This window comes from Physeter macrocephalus, chromosome 18 (assembly GCF_002837175.3).
Source record: "Physeter macrocephalus isolate SW-GA chromosome 18, ASM283717v5, whole genome shotgun sequence".
Taxonomy (NCBI): domain Eukaryota; kingdom Metazoa; phylum Chordata; class Mammalia; order Artiodactyla; family Physeteridae; genus Physeter; species Physeter macrocephalus.
The window spans coordinates 30,440,476-30,468,004 of record NC_041231.1 but is presented as its reverse complement, the minus strand read 5'-3'; the positions used below and the strand labels follow the sequence as shown (position 1 = coordinate 30,468,004).

The 27,529-nt window shown below is 41.1% G+C and overlaps 2 protein-coding genes and 1 long non-coding RNA gene across 8 annotated transcripts in view; 2 read left to right on the top strand and 1 right to left on the bottom strand.

Moving 5' to 3' along the window:
• C18H3orf49 (chromosome 18 C3orf49 homolog) overlaps positions 1-9,127 on the top strand; it is an 18,977-nt gene extending 9,850 nt beyond the window's left edge. Inside the window, 4 exon segments of the mRNA XM_024123848.3 lie at positions 2,144-2,466; positions 4,977-5,101; positions 7,539-7,652; positions 8,105-9,127. Coding sequence (XP_023979616.1) covers positions 2,144-2,466; positions 4,977-5,101; positions 7,539-7,652; positions 8,105-8,293 — 751 coding nt within the window. The 3' untranslated portion in view covers positions 8,294-9,127.
• A 14-nt stretch (positions 9,128-9,141) lies between these two features.
• On the bottom strand, positions 9,142-26,984 carry THOC7 (THO complex subunit 7). 6 transcript variants are annotated; one of them, XM_055079606.1, is made up of 12 exons: positions 26,857-26,954; positions 25,152-25,235; positions 20,662-20,873; positions 19,657-19,798; positions 18,152-18,236; positions 13,555-13,672; positions 12,668-12,795; positions 12,284-12,370; positions 11,397-11,454; positions 10,338-10,404; positions 10,182-10,251; positions 9,142-9,473 (listed from the first exon to the last, which is right to left on the bottom strand). In XM_055079606.1, exons 7-12 carry the CDS (start codon positions 12,774-12,776, stop codon positions 9,406-9,408), a joined length of 459 nt encoding a protein of 152 aa, XP_054935581.1. In that variant the 5' UTR covers positions 12,777-12,795; positions 13,555-13,672; positions 18,152-18,236; positions 19,657-19,798; positions 20,662-20,873; positions 25,152-25,235; positions 26,857-26,954; the 3' UTR covers positions 9,142-9,405. The 6 variants fall into 6 exon arrangements, 5 of the variants coding, with proteins under 5 accessions (XP_054935581.1, XP_023979612.1, XP_023979615.1 ...); XM_024123844.3 differs by lacking the exon at positions 18,152-18,236 and having other exon boundaries at positions 26,857-26,972; XR_003676834.2 differs by lacking the exon at positions 18,152-18,236 and having other exon boundaries at positions 9,444-9,473; positions 10,182-10,247; positions 26,857-26,959.
• A 166-nt stretch (positions 26,985-27,150) lies between these two features.
• The window catches only part of LOC114484315 (uncharacterized), a 29,665-nt gene continuing 29,286 nt past the window's right edge, over positions 27,151-27,529 (top strand). Inside the window, exon 1 of the long non-coding RNA XR_003677048.1 lies at positions 27,151-27,228. This is a non-coding gene — a long non-coding RNA (uncharacterized lncRNA). The remainder of the gene's footprint in view (positions 27,229-27,529) is intronic.

The window sequence follows — 27,529 nt, the reverse complement described above, 5'->3', positions numbered from 1 at the left end:
GCTCCCTCCCAGTGGTGCAGGTCCCGTCCCTATTCTTTTGTCTCTGTTTATTCTTTTTTCTTTTGCCCTACCCAGGTACGTGGGGGTGTTTCTTGCCTTTTGGAAGGTCTGAGATCTTCTGCCAGCGTTCAGTGGATGTTCTGTAGGAGCAGTTCCACGTGTACATGTATTTCTGATGTATCTCTGGGGAGGAAGGTGATCTCCGCGTCTTAGTCTTCCACCATCTTCTCTCCCCTGTACACACGTTTATAGTAGCTTTATTCATAACGGCCCCAAATTGGAAACTACCCAAATATCTTCCAATGAGTGAATGGTTAGACAAAGTTTGGTACGTCCACATCATGGAATGTTAATCAGCAATAAAGAGGAAGAGAATATTGATAAACACAACAACCTGAATGAATCTCTGGAGAATTATGCTGAATGAAAAAAGTAAACCCCAAAAGATTTTACAGTTGACTCTTGAACAAAGCAGGGGTTAGGGATGCCAGCCATCTGCACAGTCAAAAATCCATGTATAACCTAGAGTCAGCCCTCCATATCTGCAGTTCCTTGGTGTCTAAGGTTCCACATCCACAGACTCAACTGACCTTGGATCAGGTAGTACTTACCATTGAAAAAAATTTGCATGTAAGTAGAACTGCACAGTTCAGACCCATGTTGTTCCAGGGTCAACCATATGCTGTATGATTCCATTTATAGTACCTTCTTGAAAGGACATAGATTATACACATGGAGGACAGCTTAGTGATTGCCAGGGTTTAAGGAAAAGGTAGGGGTGAGTGGGAAGTGGGTGTGACTATAAAGCACGAAGGATCCTGGTGGTGATGGAAATGTTCGGTATCTTGACAGTATCAGTGTCGATATCCTGGTTGTGCCAATGTATTTTAGTTTTGCAGGAGTTTGCCATTGGGGGAAACTGGGTAAAGAGTACACAGAGAATCTCCCTGTATTATTTATTACAACTGCCTGTGAAACTACAATTATGTAGAAATAAAAAGGTTAATTTTTTAAAATCCCTGGGATTTTATGGATATTGTTGCTTGGAAGAAATTAACAAAAAACAGTTAATTGACGAAGAATATTAGGTAAATCAGGGTATCATGGAATGAGTGATATTTACCTAGCACAGAGGATAAGATAACAGACTTTGGGGTCAGATTGTCTGGGCATAAGTTATTTAATCTTATTTAATCTTTCCAACTTTTAATTTCCTCATTTGTGAAATGGAGAGGACAGTAGGAGGATTAAATTGTGTAATACATATGAAAGAACTTAGATGAGTGTTTAGCACATAGAAGTCTATTAAGAAGTGTTACCTATTTACTAAAATATGCAAAAATTACTAAAATATGCAAAAATGATGAAGATGCTATATGACTATTTGGAATTTTGGAAATAATGCATTTAGAATTATTCTCTCTAAATGAGTATTCTATGTAAATGCAGTGTTTATAAGACCTTGGAGACTATATTCTTTATTGACTACCCTAGCAGACTCTTTCATCTCTCATCACTGTAGCCTGGGAACCACTAAATCCAGCAAAAATTATCTCAAACCATTACTGAAATAAAATCTCCAATTTGCCAATATGAGGTAATATAATTTAACAATCACAAACCAAGATTAAAATCTGCATTCTATTCTTGGTCAATTAAGTTAATGTCTTTATGTCTCAGTTTACTCATTAGTAAAATGAAGATAATAATATAACCTACCTGCTATGAGGATTAAATGAGATAGTGGCCAGAATGAACTTCTAGAGTTTGGCAACAAAACGCCAAGTAGTTGCTTTGGCTTTATTCTTCTGTGATTTGGGTCTTCAAATTTATTTTTTGCAACTGTATAATTTTTTCACATTTGCAGGGGATTTTAATGATTTAAATGATACCCTTTTTTTTTTTTTTTTTTTTTTTTTTTTTTTTTGCGGTACGCGGGCCTCTCTCTGTTGTGGCCTCTCCCGTTGCGGAGCACAGGCTCCGGACGCGCAGGCTCGGCGGGCATGGGTCACGGGCCCGGCGCGCCCCCCGCACCCTGCATCGGCAGGCGGACTCTCAACCACCGCGCCACCAGGGAAGCCCAATGATACCCTTTTTTTAACTTTTCAATTTCCTTGATACAAATTATTTTTCTTTTGTTCAGATGGCATAGAGCTGTGTCTACCAACTTAGTAAAACAAAATGTATTGGTCCCCAAAGAGGAATCATCCAATGAGAGTGACATGGAATTTCATGAAAGCCAGCAAAACCAGAAAAGAGATTTGGTCAAGAAAGTGAAGACTTTTTGGGGGAGGATGCTGTCACACAAGTACAGAAGCAAGCCAGCAAGTGTCAGCAGAGAGGGCTCCACTAACCCTAAGGAAACCCTCCTTTCCAATACGCAGAGCCTTCTTCCTAGAATTGTCAAGGAGCTTCCATCACCCAAGTTATTTACCAAACCAAGAATGAGAAATCTCTCACAGAATGGTAATCAAAGGCAACATATGGTTAAGTGACAAGGCCAAGAGGAAAAATGAAATTAGGATGGCTTTTCTTCCTACCCCAAGTATGGCATCTCCTGGGAGCTGGTCTGAAATGCAGAAGCTCAGGCCCCACCCAGGACTGCTGAGTCAGAATCTGCATTTTAGAAAGACCCCCAGGTGACTCGTATGTACATGCACTTTGAAAAGCTCTGAATTAGATCACCTTTGAGGTCCCTCCCAGTCCAATTAATCAGTGGTTCTTATCAGTCTAAAGCTACTTTTCATTTAAATACAGATGCATACATAGGCATATGTATGTGTATATGCATACATATTTGTTTGTGGAGAAAGGAGTGAGGCAGACTTTCAAATGGCTACTTCTAACAGAAGAGGGTGTGGTGAGAATTCTATTTTTAAAATCTATGATTGGTAAGTCAGCAAGTAAGTTTCATTTTGTTGTATCTACTTCCCATGTACCTTGTGAAGAATCAGCGTTTGAACGGTTAACTTTGTCTTTGCAACGTGGTGATGCTGTTTTGGGGGGGCCCTAATGAGTGATGACTAACGATACTACTACTATTTGCATTCTCCTCTGTAGCTTTTTAAAATTAATAGACCTTATTTTTTAGAGCAGTTTTAGGTTTACTGGAAAATTGGGCAGAAAATACAGAAAGCTCGTTCCCATATACCTCTCTCTCCTTACCCTACCCTCATAGTTTCCTCTGTTATTAACATCTTGCCTTAGCATGGTACATTTGTTACAACTGATGAGCCAATATCAATATATTATTATTAAGTATAGTCCATAGTTTACATTGGGGTTCACTCTTTGCCCTGCACACTTCTATGGGTTTGAAAAACCCACCATGTAATGTGTCTCTCATTATAATATCATACAGAAGAGCTTCACTGCCATGAATATCCTTTGTAGGTTTCTAATACCCTTTATAGCACAGCATCCAGAAACATTTAAAGTCCTTATGTATATGTAGGAAATTCAAACATACCTTCAAATTTCACATGGTTATAAGGCTGCAAGCCTAGTGGATACTTTTTCCAGAAAAAAAAAACCCAAAAAGTGAAAATGATGGCTTCCAGCTGACTGATTGCCCTTTCAAACAAACTCTCCCTTCTGGAAAAAGCAGTCACCATTACACGGATCCAAGCATCTAGCAATTACCTGGTATGGATTGACCTGCCTATTTCTGTTAAAAATAGCAGAGAGGACCTGTTTATATACTGATGGGGCTGGAGTTGGAGAGTCCAGCAGAAAACAAAGGACCAAAATCTTCCCCCTCATCCCATGCATTGGCTTATTTTCATCTTAGTTGGAATAACAAATCTCTACACTAAGACTTTTCCAAGAAACTTGCCCATCCTTCAGCCTTCCACTCAAACATTCTGACCCTCAGCTGTGACCAAAAGACACTTGCTCATCCCTGTTGACCCTCATTACACTTTTTAAACAAAAATTTAGTAAATAATTATTGTATGCCAGCCACACTATTAGGGATAGAGCAGCAGATAGAACGCACACGGTCCCTACCGTCCTGGAGTTACAGCACAGAGGGACATTCCAGCATTATGCAGATAATTACCTCTGATGCAAAGTAGAAGCAGAAGGCACTATGGGTACACATCATGGATGCTAATTTAGGGGAGGGGGCTCAGGAGAGGCCTCTCTGAGGAAGGAACAACTCAGATGAGATCTGAGGGACAACTGGAGTTAGATAAGGAAAGAGTGGTGAGAACAGTTTCCCAGGAAGAGGGGAGAGCACTTTCAAGTTCCAACATCAAGAAAGCACTGGGCGGGGCTTCCCTGCTGGCGCAGTGGTTGAGAGTCCGCCTGCTGCTGCAGGGGTCGGGGGTTCGTGCCCCGGTCCGGGAGGATCCCACATGCCGCGGAGCGGCTGGGCCCGTGAGCCATGGCCGCTGAGCCTGCGCGTCCGGAGCCTGTGCCCCGCAACGGGAGAGGCCACAACAGTGAGAGGCCCGCCTACCACAAAAAAAAAAAAAAAAGAATTGAATTGGTAGAGAAAAATATTAAGGGCTCTAGGGTTCACGGGGCTCCTGGAATGTGGGAAAAACTATTAAGATGGTATGTGAATGACTGAGCCTTGTGCCACTTTGCTGCAGAGTAGATTTAAACTTGGCTTTTGTCAACAGCAAATACTCAAGGGATTGTCTTACACATTAGAGGGTTACTTTTCCGAATTCCACAAGAGTTTACAGGGAAAGGCAACAGAGGTCAAAACTGAAGTCTCAAAGACAGGTAACCACCTTGTTAAGATGGGTTGGTGACCACTGAGGTCATGACCACAAGAAAAGGCAAATGTTCAGGGGAAAGTGTAAGCTTCAGCAAAACAAATCCATTTTTAATTTTTAACCGCAAAGAAAAAAGCCACTGAGACAGCATGTGATGCTGGCTTTTCAGGAGAGTTTCTAATAGGGAGCGTATGTTTATAACTGTGATCCTTCAAGATTGTCTGTTTTTTTCTTCCCCTTCCCTCTAAGCAACTATACAACTTGATGATGTAGAAGCAGAGACAGAGGAGATAACCCAAGGAAATACACTCCTCCGAGCCAGGAGAACCACCAAGCGGTTATCTGTGACATCCCTTCCCTCAGGACTGCAGAAGGTAAAATGCTAAAACAAACTCGCCTCTAAAGACTTATCAGTAAGTCAGTGTTTAGGGATGTTGTAAAAATCAAGTTCTCTCCCACTGCAAGTTCCTCATAATAAAGCATTTAAAGCTGCTACTTGTGTGTCTCCACTCCCAGAACTTAGGGCACAGAATGTGGACTTTCCAGTTCTGATTCCTCTAGTTCTGAGCTCAAACTGTCCAGCTTCTGCTACAGTCTGGGCAACAGTGGAGTTTACATCTTTCTATTGACTTTGTCAGCTGTTCAAATATCAAGACTCATTAGTATATTAGCACCTGGCCTCTCATGCATACACGTGGAGAGGAATTCTCTAGACCAACCCAATAGAATTTCTGTGAGGATGCAAGTGTACATTTGTCCAAAATAGTAGCCATTAGCACAGCACGTGTGGCTTTTTCAGACTTTGGAATGCGGCCAGTGCAACTGAGGAGCTGAATTTTAAATTTTATTTCATTGTAATTGAAATTAGAATACAAATAGCCATATGTATAGTATAGACAGTACAGCACTAGGTGATCCAGGACTCTCCAACCCAAAGCTTGTACTTACCTGTACTTAACAAGTTTTAGCCTAAATTGCCCAGACTATTTTTTTAATAGAACCCTGAAATACTATCATTACTTTAGATATAATACGCATTTACTTAAAGCTGACTATGTTCCAGGCCCTGTTCTCAGTGCTTTAAAAATACCAACTCAGTTAATCCTTACAACAGCCCTATAAGGTGGAGAGCAATAGGTCACTACAGTAAGTAGGATATTATTTTAGGGGTGGCAACGAGAGGTTAAGTAATTGGCCCAGATAATTGGAAGACCCAGGCTTCAAACAGCAGAAGACCTGGCTCTGGAGTGCTTAGTCCTCATTACTATGCTAGGTACTAATTGTACCGTCCAATATGGTAGCCAATAGCCACGTGTGACTATTTACATTAATTAAAATTAAATAAAAGTCCATTCCCTTCGCTGCACTAGCTACCTTTCAAGTGCTCAGTAAACATATATGGCCAGTGTCTGTTGTACTGGACAGCACAGATAAAGAACATTTCCATTTCTGTGGAAAGTTCTGTCGAACAGTGCTGCTCTAGAGCGTCACTGCCAGAGTGCACCAATATTAGTTTTGAATTTTACCCCTTTTGTGCTAAGTTTGCACTTATCATATTCCTATTATGTGCTGGGCAGTTTGGGGAGGCTATAAAGGTGATCCAAGGTCATGGTCCTGTTTGTGTGGAACTTATAGTTTGATAGAGGAGATGGACATTAAACTACGGCACTGTTAGCTCTCAGAATGTTCTCAAAAATATATTTGAATTAACGGCCCAGATTTCAAAATTAGAAAAATTCAAACAGAAATCTGGATTTTCAACTTCCTTTTGGAAAATAGGAGGATTTGGCAACACTGGGCCCACAATTCCTGGGGCAACGGCAGAAGCAGGTGCAGAGGCCTGGCCCCTTTGCAGGAGGGCATGTTCTCTCCAGTTCACACCAGCCCCAACTGAGCCTGTTTTACAAACCCTGCCTGACCCTTCAAGGCATTTGACTTTTTAATAGTGGTACTCAACAAACACAGAAATAACTTAAGTAATTACCAAGTACTTAATAGAAAAAAAAAAAGCCCCCAAAACACTTGGTTTTACGAGAGAGGAAAAAGAGGAGTTGTACTCTGGACGGACTGGGGAAGATTCAGTGACACTTGAGCCTGGGCGAGCTGGCAGGGCAGAGCGGAGGTTCCGCAGACTCATTTGTAAACTTCAGGCATAAGGGCAAGACCCAGATGTGGTCCCACATCCTACTTTGTGTAGGCCTCACAATAGTCCTGATGCTAATTACTAAGCACAAGGGGAAGGAAGAGTGAACCCAGTAAGACTAAAAAGGGCATATTAGCCAGGAGCCATGACCTAGGAATGATTTCCAATAGCACAGGTACTTGTAACCAGCAAGCCAGGGACCAGGGGAAGAGTATCAGGCATGCAGCGAAAAGAACCCAGAGCTTTCTTTTCATGTTTGGAGACATGTCTGTCATGAAAATAAGGAAACCTGCAGAAACGACACCAAATTAACAACTGGATCCAGTGATAATGAGCTTTCTGGGGCACTGGTCTACAACAGCCCCACACTCTGTGCTCAGCGGCTGCAGAAGCAATTTCTTCTTCTTCCCCTTACAAATGACCTGCTTTTTTTCCTGACACTGTATTTTCTCTTAGAACCAGACAATCTCATTTCTCTGCACCCTATAGATCTCTTCAAAGCGAGCTCTGGGCACAAAGGAGATACATGGGGGGTGGAGAATAATATGAATACGACCACCAACTCAACGTTGTTATGTGGCAAATGTTCAGTTTATAAGAGAATGTCCCAAAGGTGAGAATGTTCATTTAAGCACCGTCACAGATATCATGTTGCATTTTTATGATAGGTTCCGTATTCCTCAAAAAAGAGACCACACTTTCCAGCATTTAAAAAAAAGAAACATAGCACAGAAAACATCCTCCGAAAATCAGATTTGACAGTAGGAAAGCTTCAAATGCAGGTAGTGGACAAAGGCTTTTACTTTGGTGTTTCAAAAGCATCACAGGGCCAGGCTTAACTGAATGCACAGCCCTGCTAGACAGCGTGGATGTGGGATGAAACTAATGATTAGCATGAAGGAATCATGTTAGTGGGGGGCATTCAAGAGTGGCTACAGGATTGCTAAGGGCACCGAGGATGGTGCTGTGTGCCTAATAAATATTAAGTGAATTCAATTAATATGAAGGCACACACATGGGCTTCTTTTGAGAAGAAATGAGATCCTCTTTACCACTGGGTGGTAAATGTATGTTTTCAAGCTCTGTTTGCTATGACTTGAATTACATTAATACTTTGGGACTTGTAAACGTCCAACAGTTCCTGAACTTATCTCTCAGGAAAAACAGGCCTCCTTTGGGTGTGGACAAGGCTTTCTAGCACATGGTTTCATTTCTCTGTATCTGGCTGTCATAGGTGGATGACCTCATAGAAGCAGTAACAGATAAATCCATGAAACTATTGGCCCAAAGACACGCTGAGCTTCAACAGTGTGAGTTTCTAGGGGATGAAATCCTTCAGCCTTCCAAGCAGTTCCAGAGGATATCCAAGAGGAAGTATAAATTGAAAAATGTGTGTTTCCCATGTACCTGGTGCTGCTTCTGATTTTGTTTCTGACCGCACAAAACTTATGTTCATAGGGGTTCTTATCTTTTGGTACATAATCCTGAATAAGTTTCTCTTAATAAGTGGCGGCAGCTGGGGGGGTTGTTAAGGGGGGGTGGGGTGGGTGGTAAAAATGTTCTGCCCAGCAGTCCTTAAAAAAATATCCTTTGGGAAAAATTGATTTTTAATTCTGAGTCAATATAAGCAAATTTTTGCTTCATAATTCTTACTAATAATGGAAAATAGAAATATTTATCAGGGCACAGCAATTCTGCAAAGAAATTTCTCCCATGAAATTTGCCAGATGAAATTAGAGGAAGCACTTAAAAGTATTTTGACACTTTCACTGTGACTACTGTTGAGCTAACTTTAAACTTTCGTTTTTAAAGATACGAGTTTGTATCAAAATTACAAAAATGTAGCATTATTAAGGTATGATTCATGCAAACTGCCATGTTTCTGCACTAAAATAAATGGATAAGGGTAGACCCTAACAAGTATTAGACATGTAATTCAATACTTAAGACAATTATAAGTGATTCAGACCTGACTTAATTTTTTAAAAAGATCATGAAATCCTTTTTGCAAGACTCTTGAAAATGACTCCTACAGAACAAAACGACAGAGAGAAAACATTTCAACAAAACATTTAACAACCACATTGCTCAAGTATTAAGGACAGAGATCTAGAAAGTAATGCATATTGATTTACTTTGCATCTTGTAATTACCTCTGATATCAGTGTTCTTAATATCATGGAACCTCTCCCGCAATAAGCATACACCACAAACATTTTGTACATAATTTCACAAGTTCACAGCCCTCCTGGGAGCCTATGCACTAACACATCTGGCTTGAAAACATTTCATTAAACATTTTTGGATGTTGCTTCCTATCTTTTAAGTATAAAAAAGGCATTTCAATAAAAACAAATATATAATGAAGTCATCTCCCTTTGTGTAAAGAAATATGAATGAACTGTGCATTAAAATTTAAAAGCAACGTAGTTCACTGCCAAAACTTTAAATGTCTCAAGAGCACAACAAATTCTGAACACACTAAGATCATGTTGCTACTTCAATATTCTTGGGAATGGTGAGTGATTAGTTGGTCTATGGTTTAGGATCGGTTTCCATGCTTGTTTCTTGAGCTTCTTCTACTTCTGAGAGCTTTTCATCATCTGCAATTGAGAAAGAAACATAAAACTTTAATCAAATTTGCTTAAATTATATGTTTAATGAATACATGAAAACACTTTTATCCTTTATTAGCGAATATATTTAAAGCAAAAATGGCAGAATGGCAGCCTATGACTGTAATTGACCCACACAAGTGGGTTTGGTTTTAAAAGTCCTGTTTTGGTTGTTGTCATTAGTTAAATCAAAATGCAAAATTTATGCGATAGACTTCACTTAAAAAAAGAAATCTAGGTCTTAGGCTTTTTTGCAAACAATCAGAAGATCAGATAACACAAAAATTGGCTCTAGTCAATACAAAGAGCAAGTCCCCTGGTCCCTAAAGCACCTAGTTCATTGAGAATGCAAATGTGTTTATGCATTGATTATTTCATTCACTTATTGCCTGCCTGGGTCCTGAATTGTTACTTTATAGCAATATACTACAGTAGACCAAGAACAGTTCCAAATCTATCATGCTTAAATTTCTCTTAATTTACAAACCACTAGACAGGTATTCAAATCATACATATTCAGGCTTTTCTGCATATAATCAGAAAGATGAACAACATGAGTACCTTCTAATGTCATCCAGCTACACTCCTGTTCTGAAACTGAAGGTGCACTCTCTTTAAAATGTATATTTTAGAAGACATGCCTCTGATCATTTAAAAATCTTCATAGACATTCATTTTGCGACTCTTGTTACTTACTTTCCAGTGTTTGCTGAAGTTCATGGATGGTACTAAGAAGAACGTGAAACTGTTTCCTTCTCAATTCTAGCTGTGTTAATAAGAAAATAAATTAATACACATTGATCTATAAACCTATACAGAACACAAAGGCTAACATATATCACATGCAAATACCTTATCTTCAACACTTTCTTTAATATGTGAAAGATGCTCTAATTCTTTTCCCAGAGCCTCTAGTTCCCTGAAAAAAATAAAATAGTGTTTTATTTTGCTAATTGGGGGAACAGAATTCATAATTAATATCTAACTTTTTAGTTACTAAATAGTATTTATTTTAAAAATAAAAGAAAAGGAGTTATAATACTCCATTATGATGAGACTTTTAAAACTAAGGGTGATTTCTTAACTTCTAAATATGCACTAATTTTCATTAAAATTAAATTTTAGATAACTTCAAGTATAGAAAAACTTGATAATAGGATATCAAACCCCAAGAGTTGGTAACTTTTTTTTGTTTGTTTTTTTTGTTTGCGGTACTTGGGCCTCTCACTGTTGTGGCCTCTCCCGTTGCGGAGCACAGGCTCCGGACGTGCAGGCTCAGCGGCCATGGCTCACGGGCCCAGCCGCTCCGCGGCATGTGGGATCTTCCCGGACCGGGGCACGAACTCGTGTCCCCTGAATCGGCAGGTGGACTCTCAACCACTGCGCCACCAAGGAAGCCCAAGAGTTGGTAACTTTTAACATTTTCTCATACTTATTTCAAGTCTTTTTGTTGTTGTTGTTGTTGTTGTAAATTGCAGATTAACTTGAAATACCCTTTCAACTTTACCCCTAGTCCTCTGAACCAGGCCTTTTTCTCCTCCTCTACTCCCCATTCAGGCAATCACTATATCATTCTAATCCTTTTTTACACATATATTTGTATCTCTAAATAATATATAGTATAAGTATATAATATGTGGGGGGCTCTAACTTTTATAAATGGTTATTATTCTGTATGTATTTCCGAAACTTAGGAATAATTTAAAATTCATTGTATATGTCTTCTGTTTTTCTTTCACTAATTGTTTTTGAGATCTGTGTTTAAAAAGTGTTTATCTAGTTAATTCTTTTTATTGAAGATCGGGCTCCTCCTTTTGATGATGTACTCCCACAAAAATGGAATGCATAGACTAGTATGTAAACATTTACGTATAAAGATTAGTTCCTTTCAGAGTAAAACTCTGAACTTACTTTAATGTCTCATGCCTGTCTGGATGACGCTGGATCACTTTTGCCAATGCATCATATTCTGAAAGATATAAAAATGTTTACTAAAATAAGGTTTTTTGAACCTTGTTATCAAACCATAATGTCTAACATCACAGATCTCTCCTAATCACTTTCTTAGTACATAAAGAAGTGGAAACACTGAAGGATGGACAGAGTATCATCAGTTTCTCTTGATTCAATTATAATTTCAAGGGTACATGACTTCAAAAGTATTCCAAACAAGGATTTTACCTCCACTCTGTTTTTCCATTTACCTATGCCTGGGCAGAATACAAGAGGCTAGCATAAACGTAAGTGAACTTAAGTCATTATTGATCTTCAAGTGAACTGATTCTGAAGAGGATCTTATTCCCTATTTGCCCAGCAAATAGAAGATCAGCAAGGTGTATATATCTATATATCTATATATCTATCTCCTACCATTAATTTCAGATCTTAGACAACAGAAAATTATACTTCTCACTCATTTCAAAGGTAAAGATCTCATAAACTTAGAAATGATTTATAGTTCAGGAACTTTGTTTCTGCCCCACTGAGAACTCCAAGATAAGTCATGTATCTCCTGTTAAGTTTTCCTATGAAATGATATGTGGCACATTTAAAAAACAAATAAAAGAAATACTTGTTTAATCAATATAGTCCAACAACAAAATTTTTTTTCAGCATGACCTTCCTTCTCTGCTATTTTAAAGAATAATATAGTTTTAAAGAATTAAGTTTGACTCATAATTCTTTTTTATAATTCAGGTTGATTCTAGCTGAAGGTTTCCCCTCACAATGTTAAAAACTGCATGAAAATACTAGTCAGTAATAAAGTATTTGCACACTAAATCCCACAAAACCCTTACCTTGGCGATTTTTTCGTATTCGTTTTGCTTGAAGAATTTGCTTTTTGCACTCAGCAATTTTTTCATGTGCTCCAGCAATGCTGCCTTCTATATAAAAGGTTATTATTTTTTAAAGATAGTTATAACAACATGTATAATCTCCACCCATTTTCAATTTTAAAATATGTTTTTAAATTAAGTTTCATTGCTAATAAACTAGATGCTGGCATTTAAAAAATAGCTGTAACCCAAAGTATTACATATCATTTTAGAATACATTCTTTCAATTAATGTTGTTATTGTTATTATTTAACCACTAACCAAAGAAAAATGTTAGCAGATATTATTTCCCTTAGACCATAAAAATTACAATTACAGATAGAAACAACAATTAAGTTTCCTTACCTATTTCTTTGTAAATTTTTTCATAATTTTCCATTTCTCTGAGATTCATATCATATACCAGCAAAGTTTTGCCCATTGAAAATTCACATTGGGACAGTGTGCTCAGCATACGTTGGTACTGGCTGTATCTAACAAAAAAAAGAGAGAAAAAGAAAAAAGATTTTTGTGGATTTCCAGTTGAAGTATTATAATGCAGGCACAGATTTGCCAAGTAAATTATACCAGGTTCTGAGAGAATAATTTTCTTTATTTAAAAAAAATTTAGAATAACTGTCCCTTATGTTTTCTTTTTCCAAATGTGGTTTACTTGAATTTATAAACTGTATCAGTTACAAATGCAAAGATGGGACTGTAGATCTTAGCAATATAAGCTTAATTCAAACAACTATTTGTTGAATTTTGTTTAAAATCCTTTTTAAAATGTTTTGATTAAGATGGTCTTTATCTTCACAATTCTGTTCTCATAATTTTTTCACTCTGTACAATTATTTATCTATGTGAAAAGCTAGTTCAAATGATGAAAAAAATTTTAAGTTAAAAAAATTATCAAAAATATAAAACCTTGCAGCAACTTTTACTAGTATGTTAAAAAAAGAGAAAATTTCATTTAGATATTGTCTTACTAAACACTTATCTGCTTTTAAAAGTGACCAAAGTAATGAGTCTGAATTTCACCTTCATTTCTTACCACTATGCCTTCTGCACATTTTAATAAACATAAAGCAGGCCTCTGAAGAGAAGGCCAGAAAAGTCTACTGTGGATTAACAGAGAGTTGACTCCACTGGACATTTAAGGTGAGTGAAAATTTGAAATATTAACAGGACTGTATATATGGTCTAAAAAAATCACACCAGGACCTTAGTATAGAAACATCAAAATGAAATACCCCTCTTCCTGGGATCCAGAGTTGCACCATTTAATGAAACTTTTCACTAGCAGATTAATTCTCCGATCATCTCCAGCGCCATCTCCATCAATTAGGAGACGCTTTCGTATGACTTCGTCTGGAGGAAAGAACAATATGAATTAAAATGACTGTCTGGCTCTTGTTAACTTTCGGGGAAAATAACCAATACCATTACTCATTCATTAATCCAAAAGAAAATTATTGAAATGTAAATGTACTTAATGCCACTGAATCATGTAAAATGATTAAAATGTTAAATTTTGTTAGGTTTTACTATCATATATATATATATATATATATATATATATATATATATATGGAAAGTTATTAAGTGTTCGTGTCAGGCACTGTTTTAGGGGCTAGGGTTATAGCAGAAAAAAGCCTTTCCCTCACAGAACTGGCATTCTACTGCCGGATTGTTGAGTAGAAATAATTTTCGGGTACTACCAGGGAAATAAGCCAATAATTCTCGGAGAACTTTTTTTTGAAAAACCTATTCAGACAGAAGGAAGTCTAAAGCATTCATGTCTCTGACTAGTGTGAGGTACTGGTAAAAGGAAAAGAAAGAAAAGAAGATTTAAAAGATGTAGTGGCAGAATAGGAAAAGAGAATGAGATGGGTCAGAGAAAAAGGAATAGGTTTTTTTTTTAAAGTGTTAATTTGTAAAATAAATTTATTTATTCATTTTTGGCTGCATTGGGTCTTCGTTGCTGCACAAGGTCTTTCTCTAGCTGTGGCAAGTGGGGGCTACTCTCGGTTGCGGTGCACGGGCTTCTCGTTGTGGTGGCTTCTCTTGTCGCGGAGCACAGGCTCTGGGCGTGCGGGCTTCAGTACTTATGGCACACGGGCTCAGTAGTTGTGGCTCACGGGCTATAGAGCGCAGGCTCAGCAGTTGTGGCACACGGGCCTAGTGGCTCTGCGGCATGTGGGATCTTCCCAGACCAGGGCTCTGAACTCATGTCCCCTGCATTGGCAGGCAGATTCTTAACCACTGCACCACTAGGGAAGTCCCCCAAAGAGTGTAATTTAGTTATTGTATCTGTAATGTTTCTTTCCCCATGAGCACTTTTTTTTTTAATAAGTCTGTCTCACTTTTGTTCCAAGGAAAAGAAAAAAGAGAAAAAGGAATAGAAAAGCAGTGCAGATGATAATGATGAGAAACAGGTGGGGCCCCAAAGGGTCTGCCTGGCAGCCCTGACCTAGTGTTCTTCCTGGACAAGATAATGCTGGATCATAACAAGAGAAACGCAAATTGAAACCACAGTAAGGTATCATTTTCATCTATCATATTGGCAAAGATCAAAGACTTGATAATCAGTGATGGCAAAGGTGTTGAGAAATCGCACTTACGCACACTGATGGAATGCAAACTGGTACACTCTTTGCAGGGCAGCTGGCCAATAAGACAATATTCAAAACACACATACCTTTATGACCCCATCATTCCAGTTCTAGGAATTCATCCTATAGATACATGTGCACCCATGCGCAAAGAAAAATGTAAAGGGACGTTCTTAACCGTGCTGCTTGTGGTAGAAAGATTGCAAATCTAAACATTCACCAGCAAGAGACTGGGTAAATTATAAAACATTCATCAAATGTAATAATATGCAGCCAAAAGAATAGTGTGGATGTATATACTGATATCAAAAAAATCTCCTTAGATATGTTAAATAAAATGAAAACAAAACAGGTGCAGAGAAACACATAGTTTGCTGCCATTTGTGTAGAAAGGAGGCCATGTGTGTATATGTGTGCCCATCACATATATATGTGTTTGTGTATTCAGAGAATATCTTTGGAAGAATCCACAAGAAACTGGTAACAGTGGCTGTTTCTGGTGAGAGGCATTACAGATATAGGATGAGAAGGGATTTAATTTTTATATGACTTTGTAGGATTTCTTTGTTTTTTTACCATGTGCGTGCATCTAAAAATAATAATTTTTAAAGTGTGAATTCCTGGAGAGCCTGCAGGATGAATACAGCAAAATCTTTAAACAATAGTTCCTGTGTGTAGCCAGAAGTATTTCTGAGCGCAGGTGCAACAGAGATAAACTTTGGAAGGCAGATGGCTCCAGCTTTAAAATCTATTCTGTGACATCAGATAAACATTTTTAGAATTAGATATTGTTCTCAGAGTCATGGCTTTGACAGATGGCTCAAGCTACAGATTCATCAAGTGTTTTAATTTTACACTTTAAAATATAAACTAATGCTTTCCGTATTTAACCACCAACAATGTTATTTGAGGAGACTAAGGACAAAACGCAGTCCTTGAAGAGATTAAAATGCAGAAAATGAAATTGATTTTCTAAAATCACAAATGTTTTAACTTTGTTAAAAGTAAACATTCAGTGGGTGAGCAATCCAGTGGTCAATTGAGGCTGTTTAGTTTCTTTTTGATCTTCTTATCTCTAATCTTCCAAGCCCCCAAGAAACCCCATCTTCCTCTCAGATACCCAGGCACCCTACTTTATTGAGGACCAGGGATTTCAAATGTAAATGAATTCAGGGAATAGGGAGTAAGGAAATTGAGGAGTAAGTACCTAAAGGGGGAAGCTATTACCAGAGCTGGCTTTTCAAGAGATTTTTAAAGTTTGGTGACTAACTAAAAATATTTCAAATACATTTTGTGATCTTTTCAGCTGTATACTTAAGATCTGCGCACTTTTTATATATGTATGTAATATCCTAATTACAGAAATTTTTGAAAGTTTGTACAGGCCAAATAAACTTGGGAAAAAGGTTCGTCAGGGCCCATCCTATGTCTTGTTCATTCTTTTTCCTCTCCAGCCTCTCACACTGTGTCTTTACATTTCTGATGCTCAATAAAGATTTTTAAATTGGATTTGTGGTGCCTGCCTGGGACCATCTGCCCTCCAAAGAGTTTGTCTCAATAAAACACTAACAAGAACTAGCAGCAACCATCTTATTTTCAGGTCCATAGCAGAGATCTCCCTTCTTGTACAAAAGACATGAATATTTGATCAATGAGCAGACGTGTCCGAAGGTACTGGACTAAGTTCTGAGGACATGAAGTAAAGACCTGAGCTCCTTCACTCAGGTTGGAGAACTAACACCCATATGAACACACACACACACACACACACACACACACACACACACACACACACACACAGAGGAAGCTGTGATTGTTAAATGAGTGACACAGACACACAGCAGGAGATTAAGAGGAGAGCTTCCTTTAGCTTGGGGGGGGACAGGGAAAGAGGATTTTGAGCTGCTCTTTTGATACTTGAAAATCATCAGTCAAAAAAGCCAAAAGGCATTTTAATAGTATCTATCGGAATTTCAAATAATATGTACTCTTTGACCCAAAAATCCTAGATATACTTGCCTATGTGCAATATGACACGTTCATCAACAGGGGGTTAGATAAATTTCGGCATAAGAATATGATGGAATACTAAGAAGCAATAAAAAACAAAGAATGAGGAAACATCTGTGTACTGGGAGAGAGACCACTTAATACAACTTGTTGAAAGAGTAAGGTGAAGAATCATATTTATGGCATGCTTCTTTTCATATAAAAATGGGGGGAAATAAGAATATATATTCATGTGTTTATATTCACATAGCTATCCTGGAATGCTATACAAGAAACTAATAAAAGGGGTTACCAAGGAATTGGGCAGCATCAGTTGGGGAGCTGGAGGACAGGCTGGAAGATGGGGAAATATTTTTTGTATTATTTGATTTTTGAATCATATAGGTACTCAAAATCTGTTAGCTGTTGTTTGAAAAAGAAAGCAAGCTATAATTGTGGTGATGGTATCATAGGTGTTTGTATATGCCCAAATGCATCCAATTGTACACAATATGTGTAGTTCTTTGTATATCAATTATATCTCAATAGAAGTGTTAGAAACAGAGAAAGCAAGCTAAAGTTGTTTCCCTACTCCCCATCCCCACCCCCAGCACGTAGAGAGAAAGCTGTGAGCTAAGGCAGAGGTGTGGAATACAAGGCTGGATCTGGCTGTGAGTACTCTAGGACAATAGGGAGGCTGGATGTGTGTGAAGACAGATATCATCGAGACCCAAGGTCATAAAGGCAGTTAGAGGTCAGACTATGGGAGTCCACACTAGTAAATGCCATCCTGGTAGACTTGGACCTTCCTGGTAGGCAACAAGTTGGAGTTGCTGAAGATTCATGGCTGGACTTTCTAGGAGGATCAAGTTGAGGGCAGTGTACGAAATGGAACGCAGCTGTGAAGCACCTAGGAGGCTACCAAAGCATACGCAGTAGGAGCTAGAATGCCATGAATTAAAGCAGAGATTAGAATCGCAGGTCCTGGAAGGCAAATTACGAAAGGCAGGGGCCAGGGCCAACACTGGCCGGCACGAGGAGGAGTGCAGTCTGATGAGTTCTGGTAGCACGGGGGATTCGCTGTCCAGGCATTCACGGGTCTTTCTCCTACTTCAGTCCTATCCCTCTTATGTCTACAGAGCATTTCTTCACAGCCAGACCCTGGGCCAGAAGTCAAAACCTGGGTCCAACGTTCTGGTTAGTCCACAGTGTTTACTTTGTGTTTGTGACCAACTTTTAACTTCACCTGTAAAAATGGGAATAAAACTATCCACTTCATAGGACTGCTGTGAAACTTTATGGAAATAAAAGTGTACAGAGGAGCATGATGCCTGTTCATTGTAGGAAAGAAAAAAAGGGGAAAAAAAGTTATTCTTATCTTCATGTTAAATTTAATTCACAACTTAAAGTTAAAAAGTGAGTACATGTTGGAGATATATCTATAGATACATCTATATACCCATGTAGATATATATCATGCATACAAAGTTTTGTCCAGTTATGATTTCTCACAAATTTGCTTGTCTCAAGCTTTGTACTGTAAGGTCACGATATTTCTAGCTTAAACTGCATAGGCAGTTGCTGCCTAGGAAATTCTCTGGGGATGAGGATGACTGAAATAACATACATAAAGTACAGAGCACAGCTCCAACAGCAACAAAATAAAACCAAAGGGTAAGTTGCCAGTTTGAAAACTGCCTCTGTTCTTTTTAAATTTAAAGATGGCCAGCTGCTGACTGGTTCCCAGCGTGTATGACACCAGCATTGTTATTTTTGATGGTACCTCCTCAATTAGCTCTAGATTGAACACACCTACACATGTTGTTTACCATATACATTGACTTCATAAATTATTATCATGCTGAAACTCTCTGTAAGCAATCTGGATGCGAATATTAATCCTGGCGGGCCTGTAAAAATGGTGAAGATAGATGGCTTAGAAACTATTTCAGTGATGTTATCAACACCACTCCTCAGTTGTCCCAATTACTTTCTTAACTGACTACGAGGATCAAAACCATCTGGGAAAAGCCTTGAAACCAAAATACCTAACATCTGCTCTGGGAGTGGTGGTTTTCCACCTAATTTTAGGCTCGTAGGAAGATTTCCTACTGGATTCAGTTATATGTGTGCCATAATTATACCTACAAAATGTCTGCCATTCAAAAATCACTTTCAAATAAGTTATGACAGATGCGTGGTGATAAGCAAATATTTCTCAAAAAACTGGGATGTATTTTAGACCCTTTCCTGTCTTACATGCCACTTTCTACCTAGAAGAAATATGTCAAGAAGTCCTTTTACAGGGTTAGATTTTAATGCCCAATTTTCCATAAACAGGCTGGAAGAAATGACTGCTTTACAGTCACTAAACCATCTCTCCATTTCCAAGCCTCTGGGTGGATGTCACAGCCATCTTAGGAATTTTCTCATTTTAGTGTGGAAAGGACAATCTCTCCTAAACCCAGACTAACACTGCTTTCAAAACCCCTAATTGTTATTCCCTCAAAGTGGCTATTAAAACCTTGATTACAAAACAAGTTTTCATACCCTCTTGGAGCAAATACTGAAAAAAGGAAAGAGAAGAACAATTTGGAAGATAATGGTGGGCCAAGTTCCAAAACATTTACTTTAGGGACATGTCAAGGCTTGACAACCAGTGATAAGAGCCTGTTATGTAATTCTTCCTAGGGCTAAGCTACTGTCAAGTGTGCCCGCCGATCTGCTAGGCGGCACAGCTCCCGATCTCACCTGCTTTCAGGAAATAGCAATTCTGTGATCTAACAGTGAGGATCAGCATTTCCTTTCTGAAGGCAGTTTAGCAAGAAATTCTGCAGGCACACAAACACACCACTGGCTTTTTCTTGGTGTTCCTAAACACTCTGGATCCAAACTGAAAACCACAGGAAGGGATAATTGGAGATAAGATTACACAGGAAGAAACAGCTAGCTACTAGGAAACCAATGAGGCAATATGTATTTTAATTAAGAATACATATACCCTTAACCTGTCTTCTAGAAATGATTCCCACAAGCGTACAAAGACAACTATGCAAATATCTCCAGTCATACTATTTGTAAGAGTAAAAAACAGAAAATAAAAATGTTTACAAGGGAATTAATTTAAAAAAAAAACAGAATATCACAAAAGAATAAGGTAGGGCTTCCCTGGTGGTGCAGTGGTTGGGAGTCCGCCTGCCGATGCAGGGGACACGGGTTCGTGCCCCGGTCCGGGAAGATCCCACATGCCGCGGAGCGGCTGGGCCCGTGAGCCATGGCCGCTGAGCCTGCGCTCCATGGCCGCCGACCTTGCGCGTCCGGAGCCTGTGCTCGCAACGGGAGAGGCCACAACAGTGAGAGGCCCGCGTACCGCAAAAAAAAAAAAAAAAAGAATAAGGTAGAAAAAGCTCCAAAAGAACTCAAAGTTGTATCATTAATTATGGAAGTATAGTTCAAAAGAGCATGTAAACATTTGTGTAAAACTTTATATGCGCATACCGGCACACCAACTAACATATACATAATGCTTATAATATGCTAAGTAATCCTCACAAGAGCCCTATAAAGTGGATATTACCCCTATTTACCAATGAAGGAACTGAAGGTTACTTGTCCAAATTAAATGCCACAAGAAGTAAGGAGTAGAGCTGGGACTCGAACTCAGGAGTTTGACGCCTGAGAAGGTGTTTTTTGCCTTTTATGGCATTTAAAAACCATTCTGGAAGGGTACACAAAAAAACACCTTACACTAATTACCTCTGGGGAGTGGGATTAGCAGTGGAAGGTGAAGAGGGGAAGGTTTTCACTTGTCGCTTGGTGCATTTCTTCTTGAATTTCCTAACGTGTATTATTTGTCTTCCTCACAGTATCAACAGTCGTTATCTGGATAGATAGCTTATTGGTCATTTTGAGGTATTTTTCTTCACTTCTTCTGTATTAAGAATTCTCATCAGCGTTCTTTAATAAATCTATGACGTGTTAACAAGAAAAAAGAAAACTGGCTTGACTTGACCTATTAACTAGAGGAGAGACTAAGGCCATGTAAAAACAACGTGTGTAGATTCCTCTTAGGAGTCATCACTAGATCACCATCGCTTATGGGTTATTAAGCTGAATTACATATATCCCATTGTGTTGGATTCCTCCTGGTAAAATAACACCTAGCCCCTCCTTTCAAGAAGCTTAAAATCATTAAAACAACTTTTAAGGCCAACAATATTAAGACACAAAGAAGTCAGGTGGAAAGAATAAATAAGATGGTTTGATTCTTCCATGTAAATATGGATCTCTCGGGAGACACTTAGGCCCAGTCTAAATAAATTGCTGATACCAAAGTAAATTACATAAACCTAAATTAAACATTAAAAAAAGAAAAGCAAAAAAATGAATGTTGAGGGCCTTTGTTTTTCTCTAGATTTATTTAAATGTCTAGAGTATGTCCCTAATAAAGTCAAGGTTGAAACTCCAATCTTGCTTTGAGATACCTTTTATCTTGGCTAAAGAAGTATTATGTTATATTTGAACTGCTTCAGAAACCCCTGTGCTGGGACCACAGATGAGGGCAAAAAGTGGGCAAATCCATTGGCACTAGTGAAAAAAAAAAGCCAAGCAAACTCCTTGGCCACAAATGTCTAATTAACTTTGGATCAGCAATTGAGATTGGAATAGCGGCAGCAGCAGACACTTAGCATTTGTACACTCCTTTATTTGACGACCATACCTCTTGTTTGTTTCCTTTCACTCTGAAAAGTGTCCTCATTTGGACAATCAATTAAATGGTCACTCAACTTCGAAGTGCTTTACATATATTAATCACGCTTCATCCTTGAAAACACCCTATAAAGTATGTATTATTATCTTCCTTTTACAGATGAGTAGTGTCACCTCAGCAGTCAGAGGAATATATACACAATTACATTATTAGAAAAGTCATAGTGCCGTTCCATTATTCTGTCATATTGTTCATGGGCATGTTAACCATTATTTCTAGTTTTAACAAGCATATTATCCATGCATGACACTTTCTAATTTAATAAACAACAACAACAACAAAGCACTGTCAAAACCAACAAGCTCCAGGAAACGGAGTGTACAGCCACATCCCACTCCCCACTTCCCTTCTCATCTCCCATCTGTTGCTCTGGCATATCAAGATATATACCTAATGTTCTCTGTACTGAAAAAAGTGCTTCTGAAACGCTTTCTATCAGGGTACTAACACTGTTTAACACCCTTTAAATTAACACATACAAAATACAAACTGTGAACATAGTTTAAATTAACAGTAACAACATCTAAACTGTTTTCCAGTTAGCCAGAATGCTGGGGTGGCAACAGAGAGGAAGAGAGAATGGCTTTGCCAATAACTAGCTATATGACAGTAAGCCACTAACTTCCCAGGACTTCTACTTGTCCATCTAAAGGCAACGGTATTGGTGATAATATTTACAGTTCAGTATCTATAGGTAACAATATAGCGTCTCTCTCCTTCCCTTTGAGGAGGGCAGTTCCTCCAATTAACCAATGTGTCCTTGTACAGAAAATAAAGAGTTTCTCCTCCAAGGGCTCCCAGTCCAATTGGATATGCAAACCCAGATGTAAAGACTACATGAAGGCACAGCACCTTGCCAGGCACTCAAACTTGGAAGGGGACATCAGCCCTCCTCTAGTCTCCTGAGACAGGTATTGGAACTTCTTCAAGACCTTTTCAGGAGGATGATAGAAATATGGAGGCCACCCACTCCTCAGTCCTCTCCACTGTCATGTCATCATCCTAATCCAAGCCCCACCCTGTCTCTCACTTGGAGTACTTCTCGTTGGCCTCCCTGTTTCCATTCTTGCCTTCCTAGAATCCATTCTCTATACAGCAACCCAGAATGATCCAAAAGATGTATCGTATCACTAACTCTTCTGCTTGAAACGCTCCGATCACTTCCGAGTGCCCATAGAAGACAATCTGATCTCCTTTCCATGGCCTGCAAGGCTCTGTTTCTCTGACGTCCTTTTGTATCCCACCCGTCCTGGTCCACCTGGATCCAGCCCCAGTGGCCTTCCCTATCTTCCTTAAAGGGCGCAGAGCTTGTCTACACCTCAGGCCTTTGCACTAGTTGTTACCTCTATCTGGAATACTTTCCTTGGCTCTTCATGCAGTGGACCCCTCTTCAGGTCTTATCGTAAACATCACTTATCAGAGGTCACACCTGAGCACCTGATTTTAACCTAACCCTCCACAGCCCTCCCCCATTACTCTCTCTCTTATTCCATCTAGTTCATTCTCAGAACCAAATTATGCTCTTTCTCAGAAATTATCTTACTTACTTGATCGCATGCTGTTGCTTCCCTCCCCCAAGTAAGAGTCGGGCCTTCCTCTATACAGTCTACTGTTATAACCAGCACTGTGCTTGGGAGGCATGTAATAGATATTTACATTATGTATCACTCACTCCTGCTTGAGTCTTACCAAAAGCTCAGCTGAGGAAAATCAAGCTTACCGAGATTACCTAAAGAAGTTGTGGCTTGTCCTTTCCTCTATGGTCTCGATAATTCTTAAAACAAAAAAAGCCAAAAAACCTTGCCCTGAAGTAAGGCAGACCAGCAGAGCTCTTCACCTAAACCACATGGTCTATCTGCTTTGGAATGCCTTTCTAAGTTGTGATTTAGCCTTCGTTGACCTAGTAAGGCATGTGCTAAGAAACAGTTTTATGATCCTCAGTGCTGAAAAGAGGTTAAGGATATGACACTGGCTTTTCTTTATGAGGACCCTAAAGAGAAGCTAATTTTTTAGTGTTTAATTTAAAAAAAAAAAAAAAAGAATTTTTTTTTGTTTTTTTTTAAAAAACCACTGCTTGTCCTGGGTTTCTAATGTTGCCTTCCTGCTCTCATGAACACTAGATCACAGGATGGCCTAGGTCCTGCCTCTTGGTATGGACAGCTAGGGAAACAAGTCACTTGCGCCTTTAATTAACATACAGATTTGACCCCCTGATTACAAGGATCACCCCACTTCTAACTTGCTCTTGTTTTTACTAGTCTTGATCTTCTTTTTGCCTTGTTTCCTCATCCATTTATTTTAACGTTTTCTCATTATAATGAGCTGCTTTAAATATTTTCTGGAATATGCCATATAAGTAAATTAAGTATTAAGGGCTAGAACAGAAATATACATAACATAATATGGTTAATAGGTGAAAGATAAACTGGTTAAGAGCAGAGAATATTTGATGTGAGTCCTGAAGAATAAATGGGCGGTCATCAGGCAAAAAAGGCAGGGAGTGGCAATCTGCACAGATAAAAGAGAGGGAGAAGGCACAGTCCTCATCAAAGGAAAGTGGAGGAGAGGCAAGTAAACCAACTCTTACATTTAATAGTATTTACTGAACATTACTATGTATCAGATGCAGTGCAAAGCACTTCACAACTTTTACTGCATCTAATTCTCAAAACCAGCCTATGAGGTAGACTGTATTATTATCCCCATTTACAAGGAATGAAAGTGAGGCTCAAAGAGGTTAATTAACCTGCACAAGGTCAGACTGCTTTTAAGGGGCAGAGTGAGGATTCTGATGGCCTCTTTGGATGTAGGGAGCATTTGACTGCAATCAGTGCATTTCCTAGAACTCATCTTCCCTCTTCATTTCCCTTCTGACAAAACCTCTCTCCCTGCTGCCTGCCGTGGTCTACTTCAATGAATAGAGAAGTTTGCAATCAGAAACCAGGGATAGTCCTCGGCCCTTCTCCTCATATCCATTCGATATCCTGACATTTGACCTCACAGATTTCTCTCCCACCTGTCTACTTCTCTGCAGTCCCTCTTGGTCTCTCCCAGCCTCTGTCATGTCTCACTAGGACCATGGCAGCTGTAGCTGAGACAGGATGCACAAGGGGGAAGAGGAAGAACTCTGAGCCAGACTGCTTGATGTGGAGCTCAGGCTCTATAACTTGCTACCTGTGCAACCTGGGGCAAGTTACTTCACCTCGTTGTGTCCCAGTGTCATCTGTAAAGTGGGGATAATAATTAGAACATGCTTGACATACTAACATATTATATAGATGTTAGAAAGGAGAGAGGCCACTTACTTAACTCACTTTCCCTTCCCCTCATCATTATTCACATAGTAGAGTGTGGTGGTTGTTTTTGATGCAAATCTGATAACATCCCACCAATGCTAAAAAAAATCTTTTAATGGTTTCCCATTGCCCTCAAAAATTTCTGGCTCATAACTTTCTAACTTCTAGCCAATACTTACCATCTTTGAGTTCTTCCAATGCTTTGTGGCCTTTGCACAAGTAGTTCTCCACCTGGCATACCAATCCAACTACATCTAGTTATCCTTCAAAAAACGGGATTCAGAGTAACTTTTTCAGGGAGGCTTTCTGATCTCTGAAGATGGATAAGCAATCTTTGTTACATGCTTCTACAGTTCCGAACCTTGAACTTCCTCTGTAGTAACGTTTGCCACCGTGAAAACTAATTATCTCATGTGTTTTTCCCACCAGACTGTGACCTCAGAGGAGGAAAAGGTCTTGCCTGTTGGTTCTGGACTGCAAGCCCAAGGCCTAGCCCAGGTGGGATAAATAACTACTGAATAAATGAAACTGGAATGAAGCGCAGTTTTAACTGGACCTTGAAGAGACCTCACTTCATTACTCCTCATCATGATCACAAATTTGGGCCTATTACTCTTCCCCCCAGTGGCCTGGTCCTTCAAGGCAGAAACTCTGTCTACCTCCCACTCTCCAGAAATGGCCTCTCTACAGGCATCTAAGGTTACTGGCCACTCTTTCTTCAAACAGACCCTGCACCCCTAGGTCTCCCCTTCCCAAATGTCAAAGAACTTCCTTACTCCTTAACTGGATACCTTCTTAGATTCTCCCTCCAGTTGCCCATCATGCTTGTCCACCTTCCCCAAGGTGTCACTCTATTTCTGCTCTCAATCTGTAGACCACTCCCTGGTCCCCTCCTTACATGGAGGGACTTCCTAAACTGTTCTCACAACTTTCCAGAAACCCAGCCCCTGCCCCTCCCCCGACTCCATTCCAGCAGACAAACCACCCTCCCCAAGACATATACACACACACACACACACACACACACACACACACACACACAAAAGACATACACACAAATGAATCTTCTAGTGTCCTGATCTACCCTAGGTGGCCCCATCCCTATACTGGCTCCTCTTAATCCCCCAGGCACAGTCCCTGGCTGTCCTCCGGACACCCCGTCCACATCTACTCTTTTTAGATACTGTCCCCAGCTCCCTCTCGCTACCCCCAAGCCAGGGCTAGTTTTCAGGTCTCAGTGCGATCCACCCCATTGTCTGGGGGACCTTCCCAATCTGTCCAGAGGACCCCTCCAGGTGTTACCCTCTGTGCGCTGACACCCCTGGTACTATTGTCCCAGGACTCCCTTCTTTCCGACTTGGCCCGAAACCCTCGGCCCATCCCCGGAGTTCCCAATCCCTTTCAGCTCTCCAAAGGTCCTCCGGACCCCCGGCTGCAAGGCCTCCACCCCTTCCTCCCCTTCGCCGCCCCTCGGGCCCCATCACCCCCACCCAGTGCTCCCTCACCACATCCTCCGACAGCCTGGACCCCTTCCGGGTACCATCCGCCCGCACATAGCTGCCGGCCTCCCCGGGCCCCCACGTGTGCTCCCGGCCCCTCGACGATCCTCCCAGCGCACCCTCCCCACGCCCCGCGCGGCCTCGGGAGAGCGGGCCGCGGAGTTCGCGGGGCTCTGAGGGGGACGGGGAGGGCTCCGGGGAGAGGCCCAAGGGCTCGGGGGAAGCGGCCGGGAAAGCCCGGGTCTCCGAGGGGCCCGATCGGGGAGGCCAAGGGGTTCCCGGAAGCGGCGGGGGAGGCCGGGGGTCTCGGGGGAGGCGGCGGCGGGGGCCGGGGAGGCCGCGCGGCCCCGGGGAGCGGGCCGGAGCGGCAGCGAGCGGGCCTCACCGTCAGTCACGGCTCCCATGGCGTGCGCGGCGGCGGCGGCGGCGCAAGCTGAGGCGGCGGTTGGCGGCGGCGGAGGTCAAACTCCCACAATGCAGCCGGGTAAACAGCCATGGAGGAGGAGGCGGCGGCGCCCGCGGCCGCCCGCTCCGTCGCCTGAGCCGCGCCGCGCCGCCGCCGCCGCCGCGGGACCTGCGCTCCGCGCGCTCCCCGAACTCCCCGGGGGCGGCCGAGGCCGGCGCGTGTGGGGCGAAGCCAGGCGGGCGGTGGCGGCGGCCCCGGTGCAGCCCCGGCCTCCGCCGCCCCCCCCGCCCCCCGCTGCCCCCGTCCGGCCCACGCCCAGAGGCCGCCCCGGAGGCCTCTGCCAAACGCCAGGTGAGCTCGCCCGGGCGCCGCCGGGGCGGCGGGGGCCACGCGGAGTCCAAGCCCCCCGCGCCTCCCGGGGGACGGCGACCGCGGCCCCGCAGCCCCATTCCCGCTACCGCCGCTGGGAGTGGGCTCGCTCTCCTGGGGGGTGGGGGGCGGGGCGGGCGGAGGGGGCGCCCTGCCCGCCTGAGCCCGGGAGTCGCGGGAGCCGGGGCACAGAGGGGGCGCGGCGTGAGGGTCCCTGCGAAGTTGGCGCCCACGCGCGCCGGGGCAGGTTTCGCGCGCGGACATTTGCGCGGGGCGCGGCCGG